Source organism: Mustela erminea, chromosome 5, assembly GCF_009829155.1.
Source record: "Mustela erminea isolate mMusErm1 chromosome 5, mMusErm1.Pri, whole genome shotgun sequence".
NCBI lineage: Eukaryota > Metazoa > Chordata > Mammalia > Carnivora > Mustelidae > Mustela > Mustela erminea.
Window position 1 is genome coordinate 99,554,947 of NC_045618.1, and position 24,451 is coordinate 99,579,397.

Genomic DNA, 24,451 nt, shown 5'->3' on the forward strand with positions numbered 1-24,451 from the left:
TGAACGATCACAATGAATTGTTTATAGAACATTGCCTCATGTCGCTGAAAAAACCCTGGAGTGGGAATAGAAGATCCCAGATCACTAGATGAGGAAATGGAAGAATTTAATTGCCCTAGGCTATGGAGGCTATGGGTATGTATTGTATTAGCTCAGTGACTTTTTTTTTTTTTTTTTAAGATTTTATTTTTAAGTAAAATCTCTACACTCAACACAGGGCTCAAACTCAGAGCTGCACGCTCCAACGACTGAGCCAGCCGGGGGCCCCTAGATCAGTGACGTGTAAACTGGCATACAAGGATGAGGAGAAACTCCTTCCCTTGAGGGAGGGCATACACCAGATCCGAATGGCCTAGAAAGCTTTTCTTAAAATCCTTGATACCAAAGATTCTGATAGAGGAACATCTCCCCGCCTGCCGCTTGCTCCTTACCCAAACCCAGTGAGAATCTCTGCCAAGTGAGAGGAATGTACGTATCTCTCAGGTGAGGTGGGCATAAAAAATGGCATGAAAACTACCATATGTGCCCCCAAAGTGGCCTAATTTATAGAGAGCAGAACATAAATAAGAACCTGTTTTGTAGGGCTAGCATGCTGGGGAGAGTTATTGCTTAATGGTTAGAGTGTTTGAGGTGATGCAAAAGTTTTAGAAGTAGTGGTGACGGCTGTAGAACACTGTAAATGTAATTCATGCTGATGAATTTTAAAATGGCACATTTTGTTATGCAAATACCAAAGTCATAAAATTATACTTTAAATAGGTGAGCTTATATGGTATATGACTTACATGTTAAATTTGTACCGGTCTATACAGAGTTAATAGCTCTCCTATTGCCTAAAAAAGTTTCATTAGAATAGTGTTTCATTCGAAAAGATGTTCTTTTCAGTGTTCCAATGGAAAATTCATGCCTTTTCTTTAGTTATTCAGCTCTGGTGCCAGGAACATTCAATTTGCCTCCTTCATGAGCAAATATTTACTATTTAATCGAGGAGAAAAATAATGAATGGAAATTGGTTATGATGGCTAATCATGTAAAGCGGAGTTAGGAAGAGAGAGGGGTTTCTGAGGCCGGCGAAAGCGGGTGAGAGAAGAGCCTGCTGGCGGAACATTTGGAGAGGCTCCCCCAGTGACTAAGTATACCCCATTACTGTTCCGTTTGGGACGAGACATGTGGAGCTTAGCTTCAGATCTCTTATTCACCACAATGTATAATTATTTCATCAGAAAGCATGTCTACATCAAAACACAGCCTGCAGCTCAAACGCTGGAACACATTTATTATATGCTGTCAGAGAAAGAAAAAATGGTTTGGATTTCACTATTTATAGTTTAATCTCCCTATTAGTGAATAAATCAGAGAACATAAAATTGGCAGAAACCTTAGTGGTCATTTAAACGCCAGTATGACATATCTGCCCGTATTTCACGTTTAAAAAACATTTATTTAAAGGTGCTTCTGCATGTGTCCAGCTCCATAAAAGAGAATATTTAAATCTCTCTCATCCTCTAATTCTGGCTCTAAAATATTTGTATACCTAGTACTTTCTAAGAGCACAAAAAGACATTTCCTGCCCATGCCTCTCTACCTTAAATAAACTTTACAGCTCACTACATGACATGTTCATCTACCCAAGCCAAAAATCTTGATGCAATTTTTACTTATTAAGGAGAATTTATACGTAAGTTGTTTTAGATCCTAAAATCGCATTTATATTCAGAAAGCGATCTAGAAACTCAGTGTCCAAGCTGAAAGGTTTTACAAGTCCACTTTTGTATTGAACATATTACCCCTCACAAGGCCGTGCTGAGTTTTGAACATAGTAATGCACGGTGACAGCACTTGAAGATTAAGCTTCTAAATGCTAATGCTCCCAAATTCCCTGCATGGATTTCCTAACTAAAAAGGCTGTTAGCAATCCCATCTGTAAAACACTACAACGGGGGAGGTATTAGGAAACTGGTAACCCAAGAAGCAGGGTGGGGGGAGGGAGAGCTCTGGACCTCTTGGCCAAGATCAGACCAAGTTCCCGCCACCTGAATTTGTGGAGGTCCGTGTCCTTCCTTGCATTTTAGGACAGTCAACATTATTCCTTCTTCTGTGATCTATGAATCCCTGTGACTATGTAATGAGCAAAAATGACTATCAGTCTTGGTAAGACAAACCAAAGAATTCAGCTTGGCGGCATACTTTTCCACTTTTCTTCATAATCAGAATTCAGTGCTAGGTTAGCCTCTCCCAACAAATGTCACATCCATGGATTAAAATATTCTTCATAGCTAAAGCCCAGCTGCTTAAAAACTTACCTCCATTAGCTGCTCGTCCAGTTTTACTTGTTTCTTTTTCAGGCCTTCATTTTCCAAATGAATTGTTTCTAGTTCTCTTTCAAGGGAATTCATCTGACTGACCTGCTAAAAAACAAAAAAATTCCCTTTAAAAAAGCCAAACCCTTTGGGTTGCTCTACTTTATTTTGACAAATTTGTGCTAGTCAGAAATCTTAACCCTTGTAAGAAAGAGATCACTCAGTGAAGGAAAACAACAATATAACTGAGTGCATTGGTTACATTTAAGTAGGATAGTGGTCTTTTTTTTTTTTAAGATTTATTTATTTGTCAGAGAACAAGCAGGGGAAGTGGCAAGGAGAGGGAGAAGCAGGCTCCCCACTGAGCAAGGAGCCCAATGAGGGACTCAATCCCAGGACCCTAGGATCATGACCTGAGCTGAAGGTAGACATTTAACAGACTGAGCCAACCAGGTGCCCCTAGGATAGTTTTTAATCACCACTGCTTATGTGGAACAGATTCCAGAAGGCACTTGGCTTTCAAACTTCAGTTCCGCCCACTGTACAAAATCTATCCAGGACATAAGCCCACGCCCATAACCAGTTATAAGTACATATCCCTGAAAGAAAGCTTTCATGAAATGAAATTTATCCTTACCATAAGCCATGTACTCTGATACTTCCTAGCATATTTTATTAATAAAAAGGCTGAATCACTAAATTCCATGACCCTCTACTATGGAGTTGCAGTGGGAAAAACACTGTCTTTAAGGCAAAGCTTATTTATTTCTTTTTTAGGATTTTATTTATTTGACAGAGACACAGTGAGAGAGGGAACACAAGCAGGGGGAGTGGGAGAGGGAGAAGCAGGCTCCCCATGGAGCAGGGAGCCCACAATGTGGGGCTCGATCCCAGTACCCCAGGATCATGACCTGAGCAGAAGGCAGATGCTTAAAGACTGAGCCATGCAGGAGCCCTAAGGCAAAGTTGAAAGTTTTAAATCAGAGAGTTGGAGAACTCCATTCTCAATTTTAAAGATGAAATTTGAAGATTGTGTGAGTATCCATTTTTGGAATTCTCTATTATAGGAGGACTTCAATGAGCTACATGATCCTGGAATTCAGAATATAGCTAAGCAGAAAATACAGGACACTTTTAGAATGCTGATTTTGGTTTCTATCAAAAAGAGCTGAGGAGAGGAGCAAGAATTGTTAGAAGTATAATCTTCTCAGGTTAAAACTACCATTAGACTTTTCCCTTAGCATCTGGATGAAACCCTTTTATCTTTCTGAAAAGTTTACTTGAATGTACCTAAAATTGAATGGCATCTCCTCCTTGAGAGCACAAACCAGTCTTCTTACTGCCTATGGTCATGATAAATTTTACAAACTTAAAAGTTTCATATAATTTTTATAACAGAAGTAATTGTTCATCATTCTTCCCATAATTTTCAGAAGAGGAAGGTAACAGTGAAAACCCTGGGTTTTAGTTTAGAAGGAAAAAAAGAAAAGTAACAATAAGAACTCCCAGGATAACACTGGTTTTAGAACTCTTAATTCATGGAACAAAGTACAGAAAGCAAACCGAGTGATGCCACTGAGGTTCAACCACGTGGTCACATGGTAACCAGCCTCCAAGATGGTCCCTCATGATCTCCACCCCGTTCCTGGGGTTCACAACATTGTGTAGATTTCCTGTAACAGGGTCAGTCTGTGTGACCGACTGAAGACAGCAGAAATGATGGTGTGTCACTTTCACGATTAGTTTATAAAAGGCTCTACAACTTTTGGGATCTTTCTCCTATCATTGCTATGTCCTGGGAAAAGGCCCAGGTAGTAAGGAGCAGAGGCCTCTGGTAATGAGGCAGCAGGGAACAGAAGCCTCCTCTTAACAGTGACATTACTGAACTTGGAAGTGGAAACTCTAGTACTTCAGAAGCCTTCAGATAAATGCAGTCCCAGCTGATACGTGGACTGCAACCTTGTGAGCCCCGCAGGCAGAACCACTCAGCTAAGCTGCTTCTGAATTCCCCACCCCCAGAGACGTTGAGACAACAGACGTGTGTTGTTTTAATTTGTTACATAGCAATAGGTAACTAATAACATACCAAGATGTTTCTAATATTCAGGATATATACATTTAAAAATAGATTTCACTAACTTAAAAGGGCTATAGTACTACTGAAGATGATTAACCATCTTCATTATGAATATTAAAGTGCTCCTTTCTAACCATCACTAAATCAGAAAGAACTATGATACTATTTGATAAGATCACAAAAGTATAGAAAGATGGAAGAACCAAAATAGTCCACTGGAATCATTTCCCTGGAAGCCTGCAGGCAAAGGAACCTATGCATGGGGACACATCATGGTAAGGACATAGACACATGGTATAAAGTCTTAAAACTCACCTTCTTATTAGTAGGAGATTGTTCCTTTTGAAACTGTTCACACTCTCTCTTTAAGCTCAACTTCTCTTGCTCTGTGGGCTTCACAGTACCTGATGGGTTTAGATGTTTTTGGTGCTTGGGGGGAAGAAGGTTGGATTCCAGCTGACGGACCTAATAAGAACGTATGTGAGAGGAAGAAATGTTAATCTAGTCATCCAGCAAGAAAGAAAAAAATGAACATAAGAAAAATTTTTCCACCCTTGGGTTTTGTTGTATCAAAAATGCTTTTTTTTTTCCCCAGTTAAGTCTGCCAATTCTTTTTTTTTTTTTTTAATTTTATTTATTTGAGAGACAGAGTTGGGGAGACAGAGAGAGAGAGAGAGAGAGAAAGACTCCCTACGGAGCAGGGAACCCAATGTGGGGTCCGATTCCAGAACCCTGAGGTCATGACCCAAGCCAAAGGCAGACGCTTAACTGACTTGAGCCACCCAGGCACCCCAAATCGGTCAATTCTTGAAGTCTGCTTTTTTGCGTTTCAAAAAATCCTTCTGGGGAAATCGATTGTTAGTCTGGCTGCGTGTAAAACTCCAACCCTGTTAAGGATGAGACTGAGACATGGGGGACCTCTGAATTTACCAAACTACAGGGAGTCGAATAGTGTGACGTGGCTGTCGCAAAAACAGATGTAGTCCTAGGCATGTTCTGACAGGAGCATAGCTTTTAGGAGTCAATGAGGTGACAGTCCCCTCCACTTTGTCTTGGACTGTTCACACCTGAAACAATGCATTTATACCAATCAAGTTCCATGAGGACAGCGACCCCGTCTGTCTTGTTGAGACTGCACCTTCTGTGAGCACAATCTCAGGTACAGAGCGGGGCTTCTAAATGACTCTGTGGCTCTTCTGAGAGTTCTTTCTTGAAAGATGTGTTTCAGCAGAGTTGTTCAGCTATTTAGTGGAAGTAAATATAAACATCGGTGGCTGGAAAAGCCCCTCTTCAGAGACCATTCTAACCTTGAGTCTTTTTAAAAAGAGGTCTCTTTTCTCTCCAAAAAGTCTAATTTTGCCATTTTTTTATTACCAGTCTTTTTGAACTAGTCCATTTGAACAAAGAATATATGGTTAACATAATTTCCCTGGGGCACCTGGGTGGCTCAGTGGGTTAAAAGCCTCTGCCTTCAGCTCAGGTCATGGTCCCAGGGTCCTGGGATGGAGCCCCACATCGGGCTCTCTGCCCAGCAGGGAGCCTGCTTCCTTTCCCCTCTCTCTGCCTGCCTCTTGGCCTGCTTGTGATCTCTGTCAAATATACAAATAAAATATTAAAAAAAAAATAAAATAAAAAATAAAAAATAAACTATAATTTCCCTGAGGCTATTCTGGATAGGAGGATTAAAATCATTGACTTAATATAGAACTGATGATGCATGAAACAAGATGGGATGCGGAGGGAGACAAACCATAAGACTCAATCTCAAAAAACAGACTGAGGGTTGCTGGGGGGAGGGGGACGGGAGAGGGTGGTGGGAATATGGACATTGGGGAGGGTATGTGCTATGATGAGTGCTGTGAAATGTGTAAACCTGGCAATTCACAGACCTGTACCCCTGGGGATAAAAATACGTTATATGTTTAATTAAAAAATAAAATTAAAAAAAAAAAACTGATGATGCAAAATGAAACTATTCTATAAACATACCATGGTAAAATTATTGGCAAGTAAATGATAAATTATACATTCTTGGGGCACCTGGGTGGCTCAGTGAGTTAAAGCCTCTGCCTTCGGCTCAGGTCGTTGTCCCAGGGTCCTGGGATCAAGCCCGCATTGGGAATCTCTGCTCAGCAGGGAGCCTGCTTCCCCCCACACCCCTCTCTCTGCCTTTCTCTACTTGTGATCTCTGTCTGTCAAATAAATAAAATCTTTAAAAAAAAAAAGGGGGGGGGCGCCTGAGTGCATCAGTAGGTTAAAGCTTCTGCGTTTGGCTCTGGTGGTGGTCCCGGGGTCCTGGGATGGAGTCCCACATTGGGCTCTCTGCTCAGCAGGGAGCCTGCTTCCTCCTCTCTCTCTGCCTGCCTCTCTGCCTACTTGTGATATCTGCCTGTCAAATAAAATCTTAAAACAAAACAAAACAAAACAAAACATTCTGAAAGTAAGTCTGCCATGGCAGAATACTCAAATCCACACCCTAGAGCCATTTCAATCACATTTTCCCATCAAACAAAGTATTTTCAAATCTATGCCAGCAACTGCAGCTTTTCCAGTTACCTTGTCCCTGGAGTGCGTGAGTTCAGCTCTGGTGTTCCGCACCACGGTTTGGAGTCTCTCGTTCTCCTGCCGAAGTAGCTGTTGTTCCTCCTTTATCAGATGATCCATCTTGTCCCAAGTCAGCTTTGGCTGCTGCGTATGGAATCCTGGTGGATGGGCAGCTGTTTCTGGGGCCCGGTTCTTAAAGAGCAAAGGGCAGAGGTAAGCCTTAAAAACAAGCTCATTTCTGTTTTGAATGTATTTAACTCAATGACAATAATTCTTAGCACCTTTCACTCTTCACTTTTTCTAATGGAGGTGTGACTGTATGTTGTATACATAGATATAAAAAAAGTATTTTGGGAGTTTGATTTTAAAAAGGTTTGGAAATTCTGCTGAAAATGAAAAAGCCCCAGCAAATCTAATAGGAAAGATGACTGTAGGGCAAGTCCTGATTCTATAGAGAACACAAGTGTATAGAGATCGGTGGCCTTAAAAATTGCTCCATCCTTATGAAGGTAATGCTTTGGGCCCCAGATAACTATTCTTTTGGTTAACAGAGGACACAAAGGGAACTTTAAAACGCACTGCTAACTTGAAAGCCTTCACAGGCTAAACTCTTTTCACATTTGCAGTCAGATCCTTTTTTTAGAATCTAAAGCACATACTGTTCATGTAATTGAGGCTTGAACTCCAGAACATGCTTTTAGCTATCAGAGCGATTTTTTTGGATCCTGGAAAATGCTTTAAAAAAGGTAACAGGTAAGCCTTTTGCTTTTTAAGCCAAAACATGAAAAAAAAAGTCACAATTTCATTTTGAGGAAAACGTCAGCCCAGAAGTAATTTTAAAAAATAGAAACAACTATTTTCCTTTAACAAAATAAAAAATAAAAAGGAGGCACCTAGATGGCTCACTGGGTACAGCATGAGAATCTTAGTCTCGGGGTCATGAGTTCGAGCCCCACATTCGGTATGTAGCCTATGTAAAAAAATAAAATATAAAAAAAATAAGAAGATGTGAAATAACTGGATTAAAATAACTGTCCTACTTTTACAGTAGGCAAAACTCTAAACATCTCCACAGGGCTGACATCAGTAACACCATTTTTCATTTCTATGCACACAGGTGAAGCAGCATTTTGATATATTAAAATAAGACACACTTTATACAACATTAAAATGTTTTAGTTTTGTTACTACAAAATAACTCAGCATGGTCTTTTGTCTTGTACATTACAAAAAACAACCTTGTCACTGTGGTTCCATTTATCCCAAGTTCAGAAACAGGCATCCCTAACCTACGGTGGCAGAGGGCAGAGAAGTGGTTCCCTTGTGGTTACCAACCAGAGAGGAGACCAGAGAACCTGCTGGGTGCTGGAAATGGTATTTTGAGTGAGGAGGTGTTTACACAAAGATAAACATATGCACATAATAGATAGGTATATACATAATAGATAAATTATAGACTTAAAACTTGTGTGCTTTACTGTATAAAGTTATACCTCAATAAAAAAGAAATTACCTTGTCACCAGCGTTCTGAAGTTGCTTATATAAAGACATCACTTCTTGTTTTAAAGCCTCCTTTTCCTGCTGAGTCACTCGTAGGTCAGATTTAATCAGTGACATTTGCAAGTTTACATTCTGCAGGGTGTCTTCTAAACTCTGAACCTGTATCATGAGAACAATCTTACACTTGACACAGATCCTCACGGTCTCACCAAACATGTCCAGGAATGAATGAGCTAGGACAAGAGAATTCCAAAGTCCCTTCTGTTTCTTTTTATTTATACACAGCTTTTTTCAGTAGCTTAGTGGAAATCCCAGATATTATGTATATTTCCAGGATGCAATATTTAGGTCAGTGATGAACTGTGCTCTGGAACAGGGTCTTGCTGATAGCATCATCTGGTATATTACCAAGTGGTATCTCACAGAACCAATGAGAACCAACTGGCATGACAGAAGATGGCTTTACTCAATTTTGTAGAGAATGTGTTTTAGCCAGTGGTGTTGGTTTGTAAAGGATCTCTTAGTTAGAAATGAAAATATGTAGCTGTCTGAACCTTACTCCATGCTAACATCTAGTATATGTTTTAATTAAAAATAATTTAAATTTGTAAAAGCAAGGTTGATAGAGATCTTTAATAGGGCATGAATCTGCCTTAGAAACCCTTTTTCTAAATGAGAAAAAAAAAAGCAGTCCTTTCTACAACATTATTCTCAAGCTTTCATAAGTAATCTCATAATGATGAGATAATCTCATAATTCTAACAATGAGCTTTGAGGGAACTGTTCAAATTATTTCATCATACCATAAACATGTGACAGGTATTAGTCAAGTTGCATCATCTGAGCCCTCGTAGGCCAATTCCACCTGGAATATTCTTTCTATTGGGAGTTCTGCTGGAATATCCAGGAAAATATTAACTGGGCAGATGAAACAAGAATTGGCCACATACCTTTTCCTGTGAAGCCACGAGTTGGGACTTTAAGGTTTCACTCTGGTGTTCCCAAGACTTCTGTTCTTGCTTCATAGTAGCAATTCTATGCTCTAAAAGACTTGATTTTGACAACTGTTTCAAGAAAAGAAAAGAGGGAACAGGGCTTTTTGCACACATATCTAGCCTCAATTTCTGTACTGCTGCATATACTGAAAAGATCAAGCACCGTCTGTTTACATGGGGGAGCAGGGCAAGGTCAAAGAGAGATGTCTTCCTGACACCCTTTCTACCTTTAATTTTGAGGAGTCTCTTCTTTTTGGCGATTTCCATTTTTCTCTCTCATTGACTCATTGTGGGTAAGAAATGGTAGGCTAGAATGCAATTAGAAATTTCAAGAGGCCCCTGGGTGGCTCAGTTGGTTGGGTGTCTGACTCTTGATTTCAGCTTAGATCATGATCTCAGGGTCATGAGATTGAGCCCCGAGATGGGCTTTGCATTGGGCATGGAGCCTGTTTGGGATTCTCTCTAGGCCTCTCCTGTCCTGCAACCTTCCTAGTTTAGTCTTGAGAGAGTACCATAACAGGAAAATATGAAATGCCTATCAAGGCCTGTGGGACAAATGTAGTGTTTGGGGATTTGCTAGGGAAAATAGAAAAAAAGTGTCGAAGTAATAGATTTCAGATTATTAAAAGCAACAATATTTATATTCTATGTTAACAGTGATATATCTAATAATATACATTAAGGGGCACCTGGATGGCTCAGTCAGTTCAGGGTCTGACTCCTGATTTTGGCTCAGGTCATGATCTCAGGGTTGTGAGATCGAGCCCCCGGTTAGGTATGGAGTATGCTTAAGGTTCTCTCTCTCCCCCTCTCTCCCTCTGTCCCCTGCCTCTGCTCGTGCTCTCTCTCAATAATAAATAAATGTTTAAGTAATATACATTAAGTAACGTGGTTATATATTAAAATGAGATAAACTACATATTACTACATATATAATAATATAATTATTAACCAACATAGACGCCTGTCAAAATCATGACCTTGGAATTCTTAGGTCACATAAGGCCAGCTGAAATGTTGTTCGACTAGGAGACCTTGGAACAATTTGGCTAAAATGGGAGGCCCATATGTAATTGTCCAGAGAAATACTCATTATAGTATATACTATATAATAATGGTAAGATGTCTTATGTTTACTACCTTTTCCACACAGCTATTTAATTCTTCACTCAGAGCTTCCTTTTCTTTCAGCAGTTTTTCATTGTAGCTTAGAACACTAGAAAGTTTTTGCTGGAAGTCGGAGAGATCAGGACATCTGTGCAGCTGTAAGAGATAAACAATCCCATCACATCTCATGGGTGTGTTTATAAAGAGTATTTATAAACAAGGCATTTTCGTGGTTGCTGCTATTTCCTATCTATATAGATATTTCAGAGGACATATAAACTGAGGGGACTAAAATTAAATTCAACAGAATGCTCCCTGCTACATTCTCTCCACTCTCCGACTGCCAAAATGTCTGCCCAGAGAGATTCATGTAGACAGATACGGTTACATCATGGTCCTTGCTTTCTGTTTCACCTTCAGGCCAAGATAAGTAACATACCGCCATTCTGTCATTACTTTAACTTGTGCACATATATAGCACAGTACAGTTTCCTCAGGCTTTTTTAACGAGAAAAAAATCTTTTTCAGAAATCTCAGTCAGGGGGCGCCTGGGTGGCTCAGTGGGTTAAAGCCTCTGCCTTCAGCTCAAGTCATGATCCCAGGATCCTGGGATCAAGCCCCGCATTGGGCTCTCTGCTCAGCAGGGAGTCTGCTTCCTCCTCTCTCTCTGCCTGCCTCTCTGCCTACTTGTGATCTGTCTGTCAAATAAATAAATTAATTAAATCTTTAAAAAAAATTTAAAAATGAAGAAATCTTAGGACTATAGAATTGGCATGAACAAAGTACAGTAAATCAATGCAAGGGCAAGCCTTAAAGCTAAAACAGTGAGTGTTTTTCAGTTTGTTCCATGTGCCCTTCCCTTTGGAAGAAGCCAAAACTGACTTGCTTCAGAAATGTTCAGCATGGACATCCTTTCTACTGAAAACAAGACAAACCAAGTCTCTGTTCCATTTCAGCACCTAACTTACAAGCATGGACATTTTGGGCCAGATAATTCTTTTTTGGGGAAAGTGTCCTGTGCACTGGCGGATGGTCAGAAACATCTCTGGCTTTACCTAGTATATGCCTGTTGCACTGCCCTCCCCACATATGAGTTGTGAAAGCCAAAAATGGACCTAGACATTGCTAGATGTCCCAGGGTGGGGGAGTAAGTCCCACCTCCAGTAACAACTTCTCTAAAGAGACTGACTGTTTCTTATACTTCTTTACCCTTTCCCATAGATCCTACATTTTTTTTTTTAAGATTTTATTTATTTATTTGACAGAGAGAGATCACAAGTAGGCAGAGAGGCAGGCAGAGAGGGAAGCAGGCTCCCTGCCGAGCAGAGAGCCCGATGTGGGGCTCGATCCCAGGACCCTGTAATCATGACTTGAGCGGAAGGCAGAGGCTTTAACCCTCTGAGCCACCCAGGCACCCCAGTCCCTACATTTTTAATTTCCCTCTGTTTCACTTGGCTTTCCCATCTTCAATTCTTTATTATTCATTATGCTTTTATGGTCATCCTTCTACTTCCTACCCTACGTTCCTTTACATTCACTTTAGGAATAATATGACAAACTGACTCTGAGGGTTGAATGTTGTCTTCAGCTGACAACAAATCCAGCATCCCTTACATATCTAAAGTCAGAAGGACATATTAAATGTATTTTAGAGTACCTGGGCTTTGGTTGACTAAAGGACCTGTCTCCTTTGCTCACTACCTTGCTTCCGCATCCCCAGACCCTCACAAAGCCTGGTGCCATTTTGGGTGCAGAGACTGGTATGAGACTTCTGCTGATGCTACTCTTGTTTCTTTTCTGTACAACAGAGAATCTCTCACTCACGAGGTATTTTACTTGTACTAAGTCCTACAGAGCCACACATACTTCCTAGGTCCAAACTGTATGTCAGCAACAATGGGCGGATACTATCCCACTGTTGGGATTCAAAAGAGCCCAGGGGCCATGAAACACCTTCTACCAGAGGCAGACAGGGTTCACCATTTTTCCACTTCACTATTTATACCAATGCCTCTGTAAAAAACAGACAATAAAAATGTGGTGTATAATGTCCTTCCCATGCTGCTTTACTCCCCCATCCACTCCTCTTCTTCTGATCTCTAGCTTAGTGAAGTCACAAAACACGGACTTCTCTTGCTATGGATCTGGAGTCCATCATTAACCATCTTAAAGACTGCACAACAGATTTTCAAGAGATGAAGGAGAATAGTAAGCCCATAGTAATCAGGATGAACTTGGTAGTAACAGCTTTGGAATACTTATGCATCAACAGAAAGGCCTTATGAATTTTAACTTCTGGAATGTTTATAATGGCAGACAGCTTCTGTTATGGCAGAAGGCTTATACTTTGCATAGCAGCATCTGAGCTGAAAGGTTCTTATAAAGCTCCTATCAGGTATCAATCACGAGACATTACGGGGGACACAAATTCCCTGGAAGTCTTGCAATCCTATTAAAAAATCAAGACTTATCAGAGTCAAGTACAGATCAACACAAACAGAAAACTCAGTGGTAGAGACCCAGTATTTCAGCATGCAGAGGACACCTTTATTCTCATAAGCTGAACAGACACAAGCGAGAAAATTTTATAATCGAAGGATGTCATAATATCAAAATAAACCTTTAGTGAAGCAAATTAAAAAAAAAAACAGAACCAAACTCTCCTATTCATAAATCGGGATTGCTCAAATCCTGTACCCACTGAAAAGTTCAGAATAAAGAATAAAATAGGGCAACATTCAGGATATAACTTTAAGGTGAGCCCTCTTTTATGTTTAAAATTAAGTCTTTGCTTGAAACTTTGAAATAGGCTTCTTAAAGCCAAGTTCACAAGTGAGACTGCATCCCTGATAATGTTCTAGAATCTACGCTTTAGTCCAGGATTGAAGCCTCAAACTTGCTGTAAGAATAAAGGGAAAGAGGGACGAGCTCCACCTGTGTCTTAGAAACCTAAATGAATAGTTATTAAAGTTATGAGCAAGAAAGTCGCTTTCTTTTTAGATACACTTCTATTACTTTATCACCTGGCTGGAAGAAGGCAGAACAAACTTCTTAAACTGAAGTGGTTGTGACTGATTTGTAGTGATAGAACTTCAGTCTGCCACATATGTAAGTTACACACTAGAACAGCATTTAGAGAACTGGCAATTGGAGCCCTGTAAGTGGACTTGTCCTGCAAGCCCTCAGGACTCTGTAGAAAGGACATCCAGTGGCTGGAAAGCCAGACCATCAGGTACCATATTGTTCTAGGAGCCTCCCCGATGCCCACTCCAAGCAGCAAACAGTCTTACTTGTTTCATTTGCTCCAGTTCATCTTTGAGAAGGAGGTTTTCCTGTTCCACGATATGAGTCTGTATTTTAACTTCAGAAAGTTCTGCCTCCAGAGAAGACACTAAAGTAGAGGACTAAGACGAAAAATTAGGAAGTCAAGACACAGGCATCTTCACGTAGCCTGGGGACACATACGAGGCTCACAAAAGGCAGAAGTCAGGGAACCCAAGCCCCAGTTCAGCGACACGCTCTGCACCAAAGCTATCCTCTGAAAGGCTGGGCACCTGAACGGTAGGAACTTGATTTCTGAGATGGGTTTTGCGGGTTTCTCCATGGCAAAGTTACTTTCTCTTGGGGAAAGATAGTTTGAGACTACAAAAATCATGTTTCTCCTGAAACTTCTGTTTGTTTTAGTTTCTCTCAGTGGATTTTGTCTACAACAGCTATTACCCTCGTGTTGGCCTGATGATGACCTTTTTTTTCCCTTCTTTCTTTACATTCATTAACTGGAATTCTACTGTGAAGAAGAGCTGTTATTTCTCCCCCATTTATTTAATCAATTTTTAATATCAGGATGTGCCCATACATATTTCATTTTATATTTATCTTAGGCTATACTAGAATTATTAATTTTGTTGATCACACCATTCTAGCTTTGGCCAGTAAGAGCTCCTTCAGGTGGGGCTTTGTGTCCTTTTAATGTGCCCTTCTTTTTTTTTTTTTAAACACTTTTTTCTTTCTGGAACCACGAGGTATTCAGGCTCATCTTGAATCTTCCCTGCTCCAGCCCTGGAATAAATCATTTTTCCGAGGAGCTCTGGTTTCTTCTATACGAGAATGGTGTTTAGAAGCCAAGATTTGGGCACTCCATCCATACACACACATCTCTATCTCTGTGTCAATCTGTATATATACTAAGAAACATGAGTTTATACTAATGCCTCAAATTCCAGTCCAACACCAGAAGATAGTTTCCCCATTTTCCTACTTGAAGCTTCCTTCTCCAAAAGTGAGAGACTCAGTTCTGTTGCTTATAATCTATTTACATATTTACTCACTTCTAATATATACAGTTTCAGAATTACTAACTTATCCCCCATGAGAAACATATTTACGGACTACATTATTGTAGCATTTGGGTACACTTCTATCTTCAGCCCTACAGTATGGAGTCAGATAATAATTTCCAAATGACTGAATTCTTTTCTTCCCTATTGTAATTACATTATCCATTTATAATACGGCTGGGTTCAATTCTTAAGTGTTTGTGTTCCATGTTGGTATCCCCTGCCATCTTGACTGATTCTAATTCTGTTTCTTCTGGGGTATGTGAAGAGTTTGGAAAACACTGCTATGATTCCTTGAGTCAGAGCTATGTGAAAAGATTCCCTCCCTTCCTTCCTCCCTTTGACACCATTCCCATTCCTCTCTTCTGTCCCTTTCCCATCTACCCACTATAGGTAACCTTCTCTTTAGTTTCTGGTTTATCATTCTTGGGTTTCTTTCACACAAATGAGCAAGTATATGTGTATTTTTTCACGTCCCCTTCTCTCTTACATGAAAGAGGCATCCTATACTCTTCTGTGCTTTGCTTTTTCACTTAACAGCATGTCCTGGAAATAATTTCATATCAAGTAGAAGTCTCTCTTTCCTTCTCTCCCTTCCTTCCTTCCTTTTATAGCTAAATACTACTTTGAGCTGTGACTGTGTCCACATTTATTCAACCATTCTCCTATATATGAACATTTAGGTTGTTTCCAAGCTCTGTGCATATGAATATTCACACTGTTGGAGGTATACTTTTAGGGTAAATCCCTCGAGACAGTATTGCCGGGACAAATGGTAAGCCCATATGTAATTTTGATAAGAATTAGCAAATCTCCCTCCAGAAGGATAACCTCAATTTACAGCCCCACCAGCAATGTATAAAAGTGGCCTGCTTCCCCAAAGCCTTGCCAACAGAAAGTCATATTTTTAAACTGTTTCCAGTCTCATAGGTGAGAAAAGATGTATCAGTGTTGTTTTTATTTGCAGTGTTCTAATTATGAGTGATTTGGGGCATTTTTTCTTAAAGATTTTTTTATAAATTTATTTGAGAGAGAGAGTGTGCATATGACCATGGGGTAGACAGAGGGAGACCCCGACATAGGGCTTGATCCCAGGACCCTGAGGTCATAACCCAAGGGCAGACACTGAACTGACTGAGCCACCTAGGTGCCCCAATCCATGGATTTTTAAAAGCTCTTTATACAGTAGGGATGTTAGCCCTACTCTCTGCAGTATGTGATGTAAACATTTTTCTCCCAGTTTGTGAATTATCTTTTGACTTTATGGTATTTTTTTTTACCACGAACAAATTTTGATTTTTTTTTTTTTTTTTTTTTTGCCTCTGGTTTATGAGTCATAGTTGGACAGCTTTTCTCTACACTAAGGTTAAAGACAAATTCATTCATGTTTTCTTCTAGGACTCATGCAGTTTTGTTTCTGATATTTAGATTCCTTACCCAATTAGAGTTGGTCCTTATGTACTATACAAAATATGCATCTCATTTATTCTCTTCTCAAATGTCTACTAAGTGTTCCAGGAACCACTCATGAAAAAAAAAAAAAAAAAAAAAAAAAAAGAGGGGCACCTGGGTGGCTCAGTGGGTTAAAGCCTCTGCCTTCAGCTCAGGTCATGATCTCACGGTCCTGGGATCGAGCCCCGCATTGTGCTCTCTGCTTGGTGGAGAGCCTGCTTCCCCCTCTGTCTCTGCCTGCCTCTCTTCCTACTTGTGATCTCTCTCTGTGTCACATAAATAAATAAAATATTTTAAAAAAAAAAGAAAGAAAAAAGAAAATTCCATCTTTACCCCAGTGATCGGAGAAGGTACCTTTGTTATATATTAAGTTTCCATCTGTGCTGGGGTCTAATTCTAGACTTTCTAGTCCATGTATCTATTTGCCCATTCATTTGCTGGTACCACACTGTTGTAATTATTAAGATTGTATATGTAAGAAATTTAACACCAGCATTGCTTTATTTCTTGGGATTTCCTCCCCCTTGGGCTGTAGGGCAGCTCTCCTCCGTACCTGGGCTCTACATTGTTCCAGTTCTTCTTTTAGGTGAGACTCTCGTTGTTTCCACTCCTCAAATGCACCAGGTCCCGGCTCTTCCTCCTCCTGGCAAAGCATTTCCGTCAGACGCTCATGAAGTTCCCGCAGTTCTTTCTCATTCTGAGAGTTCTTTTGGCTAAGTTCAGAGTTTTCCAAATCCAACTCTTGGTTTTTGGTTTTTAATTCTGAAATCTAATTAAAATTGATAAGTTTTAAAAACGAGTTACCCCATGTGTACTAAAAAACAGATATAGAGACTAACTGGTTTTCCCCCTCTGTAGATAAGGTTTTCTACATATATACGTACACATGTACACACTCCAACCCCCATCCCCATACTAAGAGAACGAATACAGTACTCGTTATTACAAATTCCATCAGTTGGGAAGTGTGTGAGGAAGTGAGAGACCTTCGGTTCAGTCTAACTGCAGGGGGATAGCACTCTTCACAGCTGGGTCTGTCTCCCTCCAGACTGCTTTCTGTGTATATACAAAACTCAAATGCACATAGAGGTTTTTCTCCTCTTTAAAACAAAAATAGGAATCATTTCAGATGTTTGGACAACCTTTTTTCCACTTAGTCTCTTGCAGACTTTTATCTTTCTAAGTCAGTGCATTTAGAAACCACCAAATGCTCTGTTTTTTAGTGGCAATAGCATATTCTATGTTTCAAGACATTCCATAACGTATTTATCATTCCCACATTGACAGACATATAGGACAGTTATTATTTTTTTAATTATGAAGAAACAGAATATTCTTTTGAAAAATGATACCATTTTGTATTTAGGACCATTTCCTTAGCAGTGGGGCCGTTGGGTTAAGAGGTCTGCATACACATCGCTGTTTGGAGAGAGATCCCAAAAGTGTCTTCCTCACAGTGCTACCAACTTATACTTCTCCCCAGAATGTATGAGTACACTGAGTTCTTCACACCCAGTTATCCGCCTTTCAACTGGATTTTGCCATTTATTTGTAAGAGTACAGAATATATTTTGGATGTTAAGACCCTGTCTGTTTCGGGGCATCTGGGTGGCTCAGTGTTTAAAGCCTCTGCCTTCGGCTCAGATCATGATCTCAGGGTCCTGGGATCGAGCCCCGCATCGGGCTCTCTGCTCAGCAGGGAGCCTGCTTCCCCCCACTCTGCCTGCCTCTCTGCCTACTTGTGATCCTGTCTGTCAAATAAATAAATAAAATCTTTAAAAAAAAAAAAAAAGACCCTGTCTGTTTCAAACACAACCTTAAATGGCCTTTCCCTGCACAATTGCCTGTTGTGAGATTATACAAATTGGGTGCCAAATGGCACAAGCTATCAGAATATACTGTAATTCTATGCAAAGATCTACTGATGAACCATTACTCTGTATATGTGAAAATTGTGTCCTTAACTTTCTGGTTTCAATCATGGTGATGAAAGAGGAAGGAGTTAACATTACATGAAAGAATGTGAGGGACGGAGCTAGTATTTCATAGAAATGGTTTCAGAGGTGTCATCTCCCCATGCCCACTGGTTATAAAGCTTATATTAAGCACTCAGAATCTAGAAGTAGTATATATATTATGATATTCACCAAAAAATAGAAACCTAGTTTAGAGTCAGCACGGGGTGAGTTTCCATTCTGGAACTCTGGATTTACAACTTTACTATCACTCGGTACATGCTCTTCCAGTAGCATATCCTATAAGTTTATAAATTACAAATAAGGAAAATTTCAGAGAATCAAGAAACACTGGGAAAGTATCTCCTTACCTGTTTCTTTAAACTTTCGACCATCTTCTGAACTGCAGCTTTTTCCTGTTTTACAGTTTCTATTTTTTGCCTAAAGGGACAGTGAAAATATAACCTAAGAGTTAGCCTTTAAAAGTTGAAGAAAGCAAAACAGTTTTAGTCCTTGCAAAAATGCCTTAAGAAAATTTAAGTATATGTCTTACCACATTTCTTCCTGCGATCCATTTAATTTCCCTAATTTCAGGTTAGAATTGCTATCTTCTTCATTCAAAGTAGTAATTTCATTTCTCAAAATAGAATTTTCTTCTTGAAGCTTCTCAGATTCATATCTGAATTACAGAGATTTAAAAAAAAAAACAGTTGTAACAAGGCAGTCATCTGGCATCTTTGGAAAATGCTTTCTAGTAACTTCCAATAAAACAAGTTTTCCATGCCAGTTAGAAAGAGAAGTCTAAATTAGTAGACTCTTAGTAATCGAAGTCAAGCTATGACATCTTGATTCATTTCTTTTGGGAAGTTAAGAATTTCACGAAAAGACGTTAGGGAAGTGTCTCTAAAACACTGAGCATAGAGATAGGAATTGAGACTCTGCCCACCAAAGATGCTAATTTTCTCAGTGGCAAGCATACTGCTTTGAGCAAATAACTTCATTTATTTCAGTCTCAAGTCCTACTTGCTCCGGATGGGAATAAGCCTATTACTTAAGCTTATTAGCTTTAGTTACAGGCCTCAGGTTTCCTAGAGAAAGAAAATTGACTACATAAATCAAAAGACCACACTGAAATATGTACACTCATGTTTACTTTGTCATTTCTTTTCAGCTCATTATATTCTGATTTTTAGAACTTCAAAATGGTCTGAAGAGGAAAAACTACATCCAGAATTACTTTGTTTCATATCAAGATATTTCAGAAACATGTAATATTTTCCAAGTTTTTTTAAAAAAACAAATTTGTTAGAAGACAACTGCACTCATAGTATATAAAGTCAAGTGAGCAGTGGTTCAAATTAGTCTTATTTCTGTCTTTATTTTGAGCACATTTATTAGAATCTGATAGCTCTTCGATAAAATTCTACATTCTACGATAAAATTTTCATCGTTTGCAGAATACCAGCATGTACTTCAATTGCTACCAGTGAAAAACTATATGCCACAAGGCATGACCTTTTCCCTCTGTGAGTACAGGATCGGAGTTCTGACCTTGCCAAGTGAGTTAACAATACACAAAAGGCATTCTCCTAGAACACGTTCCGCCACATGACGAAAATAACACTGAGCCAAAAACCACACCAAACCACTATCAATCCAAATGAGATGCTAGAGAGGAGTTAAAGACTTGACGTACACTGATGAGGCACACAGTTAAATGGCAAACACTCTCCACTCCAACACGGCAAACGAACTACACGCATCTCCTATGGGGGACAGGAGCGCCTCCTAGGCCGGGTTATTCTACTTGTTAATACGACACAGAAGCAGAAGGAAGTCTACAGTAGTGCTCTCTCCTTGAAGACTAGCGGGTTAGTTTCTCTAGGCAGAGCAAGCAGTGGGAGTTAGATGTGGTGAGGTGCTTTCGGGAGTCCGGGGAGCTTAGAAGGTACATACGTTACCTCAGAAGTTCAACTTTCTGTTGCATCTCACTGCACGTGCTTTGCAAGTCATGCATCATGGCCTTCAGCTCTTCCTCATTTTCTCCTTGGCAAGGTGTGTCCTTCTGCCTAACTACAGCAGTGACTCGCTCCCTCAACTTCCTGGTCAGCTCCTGCAGCTTCTCCTTCTCCAACTCTAACTCTGCTAGTGTGGCCTGACGCTGCAGGTGTCTGTCTTGAAGGCCTAGGAGAGTGGCATCCTCCTCCTCCGATATGATCGGGCTCTGGACGCGGGGCCTTTCTCGACGTGTCCGGATCGTTCTGCACAGCCAGGAGATCTCACGGGCCTGTACTCTTTCCAGGAGCTGTGTGTTCTCCTGCTCGAGGTACTGGTTTTCTTGATAATGTTCCTCTATAACATGGTGAACGTCCGTCACCTTCGCTGCACGCTCTTCTGGGTTCTGACGGAGTTCAAGTACCTTCCCGTCTGGCGGGGCTCCCAGGGCAGCAAAGGGGGCCTCCCGGGAGGAGATGCAGTCCCGCCTCAGCCCGGCGCCAGCCTGCAGCTTCTCTAGCTTGCCCCGAAGTCTTAACACCAGAACATGCAGCTCCTGGTTTTCTCTTTTGACGTCCTCGTAGCTCTTCTCCAGGCTAAGGAACGCGTCTGTCACCTCGGCCGCCTTCTGGAGCTCGTCCTGCAGTTTGAACACTTCCGAAGCGAGTTCTTTGTTGCTCTCTAGGGCTTCATCGTAGCGCAGCTCGGTCACTCGCAGCTCCTCCTGGAGGCAGTCATTTTCCCTGCTGGCGTCTTCATACAACAGCTTATACTTGGGGGAAGCCTCGGGGATTCGCTCAAGCATTTTCAGTTTCTTCTTCAGCACGCTAACATCAAAGAGCAGGTCCTGTTTCTTTTCGGAGGCTCGACTGCAGTCTGCGCGTAGGATCGTCAGTTGTTCTTTAAGCTGACAAATCTGATTCTGCAGGTCCCACGTCTCAGTCCTGGTCCCTTCGCTATTTTCTAGCTCGGAAAAGCTCCCCATCGATGCCTCAGACTCCTGCATCTTGACCTCCTGTCTCTGAGCAGAGCTCGTCCCTGGACTGCCCAGATCCCGGGTCTCATCGTCCGGGAGGGCACTGAGGACGCACCGTGGGCTTACACCTTCCACCTCTTTCATCTGGTTTTGCAGCAAGAAGGGCTCTGTTCGTTCCACAGAGTTTCCAAATAAGCCAGTCGCTGGCTCCTCTGAACAAGAGGACGTTACCGACCCCGGCTCTAATGTTTGCAGCTTCTGTCGCAACCTCGAAATTTCTGCGGCCATTTTCACATTTTCCTTCACCGCTCGCTCGTGAGCTCTCTGCAGGCTTAAGAGGACATCTCCGTTCTCTTCCAACAGCTGCTTTCCTTGCTGGAGCAGGGACATGGTTCCACCTCCATCCGCCTCCTCCCCTCCTGCTGCCTGGCAGCCAGACTCTCTCCTGGATGAAAGACAGGCCACCTGCTGCATTTCCTTAATTTTTTTCTGAAGCCTGGAGATTTCGGTGCTCATCTCCGCCCTCTCTCGGTCTGCTTTCTCACAGGTCACTCTGTGAACACTCTCCATGGCCTGAAGCTTGGATGCCATCTCCTGCCGCTCCCGGTCCCGTTCCGTGGCGAGCTTCTCCAGCTGCTGTCTGGCCAGGGGCTCTGAGGCCGCGGCCCGGCCCGGGACCAGCTCGCCGTCCCTCAGCTCCCTTTCCCGACTGCTCTTCAGCTCAAGGATCTGGTCGGACAGGAGGCTCTGCTGACTCGCTGACACGTTTCTTAGATCTTCCAGGTCTTGGAGAAGCTGCTCCCTCTCAACAACCATACTATTCAAATGTTCTTTGTAGGTTTTCTCCAGCATCTCTTTCTCCTGTGTGAGGACCAGAGAGGTTGCTTTCTCTCTTTGGAGAGTCTCCTTCAGCTGCTCCTGGGCTTCTGCGCACTCCTGGGTGAGCTCGTCCTTCTCAAACTCCCACTGGGATCTCTCCTCACGCTGTTGCTCCAGGAGCTCCTTCAGCTGTTGGCAGTAGCGCCCCTCCAGGCTCCGCAGAGCATTCTCACATCTCTCAGTGACTTTCTGACAATCAGCCTGAAACTGGGCTTCTATCTGACAGGTTCTTCTATTATACTCAGTCTCCATTTTTTCCCTAAATGTAGTCAACATACAGCATTACTGAAACTGCCACCAACTCCAGAAGCAAACAAAACACATTTTCCCATGCACAGAGGAAGCTGCCAGGCAAATAAATTTAAATGCTTTCTAAAAATGGTCTTCACTTTTTCCTACATAACTGATTTCCACAGAGACAGGATCTCATTTCTGAGGGCTAAGACGGGCAGCCATAATCAATTTATAAGACCTACCTCTCTGTCTGCATTTAGAGGGAAAATTGAGACACGGACTTCCTTGGCATACTCCTGGGTATATTTGTGTGTGGAAAACGTAAACTGATACTTCACATCAATGATCAAATGCATATTAACCTAATCTGTAACTTGGGAAATATATAAAATTCCTTCATTTTAATTAAGTACACACTGGAGGACAGTAGTCCTGTAAACCATACCTATTAACATAATCATTGTTTTTCCTTCTTGTTTAATAAAGCAGCACCCAACGAATCAGAGTATGAAGCATCAAATCCTTCACATGTGCCTGAGATTTCACGTGAGGAAGGGAAGCACAAAGCAGCATTTCATACTTTTGGCAGCAACAGAACTTTACCCAGAATTTAGCTCACAAATAGCGTTTCTCAAACACAATAATTATTCTCATCTGGAACCTGAAAGAATACTTGTTGATATAAGAAATATAGTCTTTGAAAAAAACAAAACGGTTCCAATAATCCCAGGATAGGCTTACATCTAAACAATGACAAAATGGGCTGTGAAACTAAAGAGCCTAGTCAAAGTCACCCTATATGAATGGAACTTCTGGTGCCCCAAGGGATAGTGCCCCAGGTTTCTCCATTTTCCCCTATTTTCTTACCTTCCCTCTTGAAGTTCCCTTTGGTGTTTCTCCAAGAGCTCTTTTCGCAACTCCTCTTTCTCAAGAGTGTGCTTCTCCATCAGGCTTTTAAGCTGCTCCTGGTGAAACTGCTCTAGTTCCTGAGTCAAGCCTCTCACCTTCTCTTCTGTCCAGGCGCCATTTTGAATGAGTCCTTCTCTCTCTCGGTTAAAGCTTTCCTCTGCCTGCTCCAGGTGAGCCTTGAGTTCCAACTCATGTTCCAACCTCAGCTTCTCCTGCAAGTGAGTCTTTTCCTCCTCCCATTTTCTTTGCAGTTGTTTTTTCTCGTCCTCGTGTCTGCAGATAGTTGTATCTTGTGCCTCCTTGAGCACTACTGCCTGACCCTGAAGTTCTGCTAGTTCACTTTTAAGGTCACTTATTTGTTTTTCTAAGACATGCACTTCATTCTCATACTTTTGCTTCATGTTCTCTTGCTCCTTTTCATAGGCGACCTTGGTTTCATCTAGCTGCTTTTCATAATGCTGCACCTGAGGTCAAAAAGCAAAACCACCACAGTGTTATTCAACTCAAGGCTGTGGAAAGGTGACAGGGGCTGTGGCCACTTTTTGCCTATGAGACATTCTTCAGTTTTCCCATTTTAATGACTTGAAAACATGTCAAATAAGATATATTTGAGTCAGGCATAGTTTGCTTTCCTTTTTAACTTCACTGAATCTTATTATTTATTAGAGATGTTATTTATTTGAGAGTGTGCACACATGCACATGAGCAGGGCAAGGGGGGGTGGAGCAGAGGGAGAGAATCTCAAGCGGACTCTGCACTGAGGGGAGCCTGATGCAGGGCTCCATCCTATGACCTGAGCCGAAATCAAGAGTCTAATGCCCTACAGACTGAGCTACCCAGGTGCTCTGAATTTTATTATTTTCAGAACAACTCTAAAAAAAAATGACTAGACTTTCCCATAGATACCATCTGTCTTCCCATGCATCCTGTCCAGCTGTAAATGTAGGGTCTTAAAATACTTAATTAAATTCAAGCATTTCTTGAACACCTATCAAAGGCACTCTGTGGGCCTTGTGGGGACCCAAAGTGAGATAAGATGTAGCCCTGCCATCCAGAGGAAACCACCCTTGACATGGTTTTGACAAGTACAGACAAGCATACAACAAGGCAGAATGAAAAATATAAAAGGTCTAGGAAACAGAGATACATTGTAACCTGGAGATCCAAAGACAGAAAAGAAACCACATTTG

General features: G+C 41.2%; 1 protein-coding gene across 13 annotated transcripts in view; it reads right to left on the reverse strand.

The window, feature by feature from the left end:
* The window catches only part of NIN (ninein), a 95,353-nt gene that overhangs the window by 8,650 nt on the left and 62,252 nt on the right, over nt 1-24,451 (reverse strand). For 5 of the 13 annotated variants that reach the window (XM_032344172.1, XM_032344165.1, XM_032344162.1 and 2 more), the window contains 12 exons: nt 23,220-23,725; nt 20,230-22,377; nt 18,822-18,947; nt 18,640-18,709; nt 16,867-17,082; nt 13,815-13,928; nt 10,558-10,680; nt 9,373-9,486; nt 8,435-8,581; nt 6,934-7,113; nt 4,693-4,842; nt 2,304-2,408 (listed from right to left, as the gene is read on the reverse strand). In XM_032344172.1, the coding sequence (XP_032200063.1) occupies nt 2,304-2,408; nt 4,693-4,842; nt 6,934-7,113; nt 8,435-8,581; nt 9,373-9,486; nt 10,558-10,680; nt 13,815-13,928; nt 16,867-17,082; nt 18,640-18,709; nt 18,822-18,947; nt 20,230-22,377; nt 23,220-23,725 (3,999 nt within the window). The remainder of the gene's footprint in view (nt 1-2,303; nt 2,409-4,692; nt 4,843-6,933; nt 7,114-8,434; nt 8,582-9,372; nt 9,487-10,557; nt 10,681-13,814; nt 13,929-16,866; nt 17,083-18,639; nt 18,710-18,821; nt 18,948-20,229; nt 22,378-23,219; nt 23,726-24,451) is intronic. The other 8 variants (XM_032344166.1, XM_032344163.1, XM_032344170.1 and 5 more) reach the window with 4 other exon arrangements.